The sequence below is a fragment of the Labeo rohita genome, chromosome 3 (assembly GCF_022985175.1).
Source record: "Labeo rohita strain BAU-BD-2019 chromosome 3, IGBB_LRoh.1.0, whole genome shotgun sequence".
Taxonomy (NCBI): Eukaryota; Metazoa; Chordata; class Actinopteri; order Cypriniformes; family Cyprinidae; genus Labeo; species Labeo rohita.
This window is the reverse complement of record NC_066871.1, coordinates 21,023,230-21,028,933: the sequence shown is the minus strand read 5'-3', so window position 1 is coordinate 21,028,933 and position 5,704 is coordinate 21,023,230. Positions and strand designations below refer to the sequence as shown.

The window sequence follows — 5,704 nt, the reverse complement described above, 5'->3', positions numbered from 1 at the left end:
ATTTGAATTTAATGTTGAGTGTCACCCATCAACCCAATAATTTTGGATTTTTAATATGTATGATTACGTAATGCTTTTTTTCAGGGTGGATTTCCTTTTTCAGTTAAACGCAAGAGTTTTGAAAAAAAAAAAGTCTCAGTGTTTTGTCCATACAAAGCCTAACGGGGTTCATTGTTGTTTTGACTTTTACTATACAGACAGATTGTTTAGCTATTCCGTTTGTTCAGAATATCTTTGTGTGTGTGTGTATGTGTGTGTTCCATACAAAGGAAAAAAAAAACAGTTATACATTTTTGGAACAACATGAGGGTGAGCAAATGATGACAGAGTTTTCATTTTTTAACATCCCTTTAATAAAAACCACAGTATTTTACAGGATTTAAAATCTGACAGTAGAATATTTTCTTAAATATCCTTTATTAAATGAAAGAAATAAATTGCTGTCATAAAATCAGTGGGACTTTATATTACATTGAAAAGTAGATTCATTGCACATTGCTGTATCTGCATATGTCTGACTTACAGTTCTGAGTCTATTACAAACCTTATATCAGAAAGCCTCGTCTATAAGGTTTTACTGACATAATGTGAACCACAGAAAAGAACCACATTATTCCAGTCTAGAAACACATCGAAAAGCAAGCAAGGCTGTAAACTTTAAAACCAGGGCAAAACAATATTTAAGGAAAACCCTGACTACCACCATACAAAGCCACATATCCAATATTAATCTGCCATTCTTTAGAAGGGAACATGCGGTCTATAGTGATGCTATTGTATTAGGGATTTGAGCATATTTGGTTGAGGATGAAGCAGAAAATACTGCAAGTATGTATTTGAGAAGTGTATCCTGTTAATTTTTGTTGTTCTGGTCTGGTTATGTTATGCTGAGAGAACAGGCTAAAAACAGGGTAAGTCAGTAGGTTTGTATGTGTATGTGCACTGTACAATCAAAAGGCAGGTTGTGGAAAATGTGAAATCAGGTAGAAGTGTGTACGTGTTTGTGTTAGGAGGTGTGCTGAGGCAGATTCTGTGGTGGCTCAGCTGGCAGGTTATTTTGAACTTCTCCATTCTGATCGACTGGGACTTTCACCACTAAAAAGACAAAACATGCAATTTTACTATGCTGAAATATACACCTTCATTGTGTTAAAGTGCCCATATTATGCCATTTGTAAGGTTTCTAATATTGTTTTGCAATTCTTCTAAAATAGGTTTACATGCATGCGAGTGGAAAAAAAGGCTCTTTTTTTCCCTCAAAATATGCATTTAAAGGAGAAGTTCACTCCCAGAGCAACAATTTACAGATAATGTACTCACCCTCATCCAAGATGTTCATGTCTTTCTTTCTTCATTCATAAAGAAATTGTGTTTTTTTGAGGAAAACAGTCCATATAATGGACTGATATGGTGCCCCGAGGTTGAACTTCTAAAATGCAGTTTAAATGCGGCTTCAAACGATCCCAAATGCGGTTGTAAACGATCACAGCCGAGGAAGAAGGGTCTTATCCAGCATAATGATCGGTTATTTTCATTAAAAAACAAAAAAAAACAAAACACAATTTAAATACTTTTTTAATCTCAAATGCTCGTCTTGTCTTGCTCTCCCTGAACTCTGTGTATTCTGCCTCAAGACAGTTGGTATGTCTAAAAACTCAGATCGTATTTTCTCCCTCAACTTCAAAAATCATTTCAAAATCATCCTAACTCGCTGCAGAAGCACCGACCCAGTCTTTGCAAAGTGAACATGCAAAGAAGATCAAACACCCTTAACAAAAAAGGTAAAACAGCGATATAGGGCAATTTTGAAGTTGAGGGAGAAAATACGATCTGAGTTTTTCGACATACCCGAACTGTCTTAAGCTAGAATACACAGAGTTCAGGAAGAGCAAGAAAAGACATTACCGTTTGACATTAAAAAGTATATAAACCGTATTATTTTTATGAAAATAACCGATCGTTTCGCTCGATAAGACCGTTCTTCCTTGGCTGGGATCGTTTACACCTGCATTTGAGATCGTTTGAAGCTGCATTTAAACTGCATTTTAGAAGTTCAAACTTGGGGCACCATATCAGTCCATTATATGGAGAAAAATCCTGAAATGTTTACCTCAAAAAACATTTCTTTATGACTGAAGAAAGAAAGACATAAACATCTTGGATGACAAGGGTGTGAGTACATTATCTGTAAATTGTTCTGGAGGTGAACTTCTCCTTTAATATTACATAATTTTCTGAAGATTCTCAAACGATTAGTTGGAAGCAGTTCTAAGATTCAGTCTCTCTAAACCCCTCCTTTCCATGATCCCACTCTGCTCTGATTGGTCAGATGGCCTAGTCTGCTGTGATTGGTCTACCATGTACAGCGCGTGTCAGAAACGATACACCCACTGTCATAATTCTGTTTTGAATGCTCAATCTATTAATTATCATACTTACAGGTTGTGATTCAATGGAGTCAGCTGGTCCAAATAAACTAGGTACTGACTCATCTTTCGAGAGCAAGCGTTTTGTGAACCCCGCACTGAACTTCCCAAGATTAGAGAATCAGTCGTCAGTAAACTGAAGTGTTAATCGTAGAGCATAGGCTGCCATTATGCAAATGTGTTAGCCCGTGATGTGTAGCCATCACGGAAGTGGGATTTGAATTACTAACGACTGGTTTAGGCTGTTCAGAGTCGATTATTTAATTTGGGAGACAATAACTTTATTTATCATGCACTTTTGGCTTTACAACTTTGCAGATCGTTTACAGTTACATACAGCTACATTACACACTGCATGAAAGCCAATATTGGAAATGGCATAACAGGGGCACTCTAATAGAGTCCATTTTTCTAAAACAATATCAAGTAAGGTTAACCTATTAATTTCAATTTTCTCACCTTGACTGTCTTCCTTTGCTAGTTTCTGGATCTCTTGTTGAAACTGGAGCTCTCCATTAGGACCTGAGGGAGGCTGTCTATTCACTGCCTGTTGTTCCTTTTGTTTTTGTGACATCTCCATTACTGCCTGGTTAGAAGTAAAACAAGCTGTCAGTTATATGGCATTAAAATGATGTATAAAAAATACAATATGGAGAAGCGATGGAAACAAACAAACAAATGAACTTATTTATATAAAAATTGTGATATCAAAAAAAAAAAGTTTTAAATGTGCAATTGTTACAATTACTATTACGTTTTGTTTAATATAAATATAATTTCTATCATTTCAGACACATACATTTTATTTAATCTTAAATAAATTTAAGCATTCTTACCAAAGAAAATTTGTAATTATAGCTAGAAATTATTAGGGCTGCCCACTAATAGTTGGCTAACCGTTAGTCGACGAGAAGAGGCTTGGTTGACCAAAATTTTATTAGTCACTTAGTTGCAGAAAAAAATCCACAGGAAGTGACGAAGTCAGGCTGTTCATGACGGACAAATCGTTAAAAGCTGGTCTATGTGGTCTAATATAGTACATCAGGCAGGACATCCAAACACTCACCGTTCTTAAATATGGCTTTTCATCTGAACGATCTAAGTAGTGCCAACTTTACATGGCAGCTCAATTTAATGTTAACTTAGAAAAATGTGCGCTATTGAAGTGTCTGTGCGGAGTGTAGAAGTTGTATGACTGATGGAGGCGCCGGTGTGGTCACTTGCTCCGTCATTTTTGGTCATACAGATAAAAGTAATACATCCTTCGAATCTGTAAATATGTTTGTGTGCTTTCACAATAACAACGAAATGTTGAGCTTTTGTAAAATAATTAAATCAAACAGGATGCGTTTTTTGCCATCTCTGTCTATGTGAACTTGAGCATGAAGCTTCAAAACTGTTTATACTTGCCTTACAGACATGAAAAATATATCTATAGAGAGTAAAATTTCTACTTTTAAATGAACCAATTCAAATAGAAAACAAATATTCTCCGATTACATAATCCGTACGAAACATGCATATAGGCGCAGTGTCACCGACTTCATCTCTTAAGCTGAAAGCAAAGAAAGCACTAGTTTATCAATAAATTATTAAAATGTTAATGCAGCCTCCTTGCTGTTTTTCCCAGACACATTCATAATTATTATATCTTCCAGTGTGCTGTGGCAAGCTTTTTTTGCACGCACTTGAGTGCTCATTAGCCTATGTAGGCAATTAAAGGCTCATTATTATGATTTATATGGTTTATTAATAAACGTGTGACTAATAGTCTACTAATGCTTAAAATGAATGACTACTAGTCGACCAGAAAAATCTTTAGTCGAGGACAGCACTAGAAATTATACATTATGTAAGGCAACACCAAGAAAAGGGTTGCAACCAATTGAAACCAGTGTCTTTTACCTGCTGATATTCTCGTTTCTGGGCTTCTAGAGCTTTGCTCCTCTCTTTAAGAAGTTCCTGCTCCTGTCGTAATTTCTCCGCCCTTCTGCCAAGCTCCACCTCCTTATCCCGAAGTTCTGTCTCAAAGCGCAGCAGCTCCTCTTCTGTGTACACTGGCTTTGTATCATCCAGTGTCTTGAAGTATAGAAAAATAATGATTTATTACAAAACACTGGCATGTGAAGACAGTATAATCAAGTCGGACATGCATCTAAATCTGGCTCTAACCTCCCATTCTTTTGGGTTGTTAAACTCTTTCTTCTCCGTAGATTTGAGGAACTCTTCCAGGCTGACCAGTCTATCATGATTGAGATCTACCTGCAGTGATGGAGGAAAAAGCTAATTGAAACCGAACTGAAGTAGCTAATTTAAAAAAAGACTCTAATGCAGTGAAAATCAAACAAAAAATGACTATTTCTTCATGTCATGCATCCTGAAGAAACAGAACAGATGGAGTCACTGCTGCTCCACACACTGTGAAAGTGTTAAAAAGCTGAAGGAGAAAGACAGATAAAGTGAAAGACGGAGAACGAAAGCGTTTACGTACACACTCGTACAAAATCTTTGCCTAGACGTTCAAACAGCTTGTTTAATGTTCAACAAAATCAAGGATCAACTCATAAAAATTCTAAATAATTTCATGTAAAAACAGCATTCAGGCTTTTATGAACTGATTTTTTAGTCTGTTTTGAGTATTTTTTTTTACATGCAAACACTCAGTAAGAGAGATTGTGAAAGAAAGTGAAGGTTTTACGCTTTGCATGACGTGTTCTCGCATCCTCAGCCTCTCCTCCTCCATCTCCATCATGTCATCCTCTTCATTCTTGGGATCATATACCTTCTCCAGCTAGGACAGTAAAAAAGAAAAGATGAACACATCAGAAAGATAGTAACTGCTTGCACCTTTTTAAATACTGATATTTGCTCCTTTACTTCATGTCAAGAACAACTTTAATAAGCGTTATCAAACGTATCATTATGGATTCCCATTTTTATGATGTTTTACTCAGGACAGCCACTAGAGCTCACTAGAGTTTTAACTGCTGACTCAGTTACAGCATAAAGAGGCTTCCATCACTGTCAATAACAGATTGTAATGACTCACTGAGCTCAAAGGTGAAACATTACCTCTTTTGTGAAAAGGGCTTCCAGCTCTTGCTCATCCAACACACCGTCACCATTTGTATCTAAGAGAGAAAATGCAATTAAATTCTTTTGACTGTGGTACGGCTGCTTATGGATTAGCTGAGGACCAAACAAAAAAATATATATATATGTAAAAAAAAAAAAAACCTTACCGTGCAGCTTAAAGAAAGTCTTAGGATTAAACTCCT

General features: G+C 36.2%; 1 protein-coding gene across 1 annotated transcript in view; it reads right to left on the bottom strand.

Annotated features, from left to right (window-relative positions):
* Window positions 1-329: 329 nt before the first annotated feature.
* The window catches only part of nucb1 (nucleobindin 1), a 10,211-nt gene continuing 4,836 nt past the window's right edge, over window positions 330-5,704 (bottom strand). Inside the window, exons 7-13 of the mRNA XM_051106259.1 lie at window positions 5,669-5,704; window positions 5,499-5,557; window positions 5,125-5,217; window positions 4,599-4,688; window positions 4,332-4,505; window positions 2,886-3,012; window positions 330-1,095 (exon numbers count right to left, since the gene is read on the bottom strand). The exon at window positions 5,669-5,704 is cut by the window's right edge and continues 55 nt beyond it. Coding sequence (XP_050962216.1) covers window positions 1,007-1,095; window positions 2,886-3,012; window positions 4,332-4,505; window positions 4,599-4,688; window positions 5,125-5,217; window positions 5,499-5,557; window positions 5,669-5,704 — 668 coding nt within the window. The 3' untranslated portion in view covers window positions 330-1,006. The remainder of the gene's footprint in view (window positions 1,096-2,885; window positions 3,013-4,331; window positions 4,506-4,598; window positions 4,689-5,124; window positions 5,218-5,498; window positions 5,558-5,668) is intronic.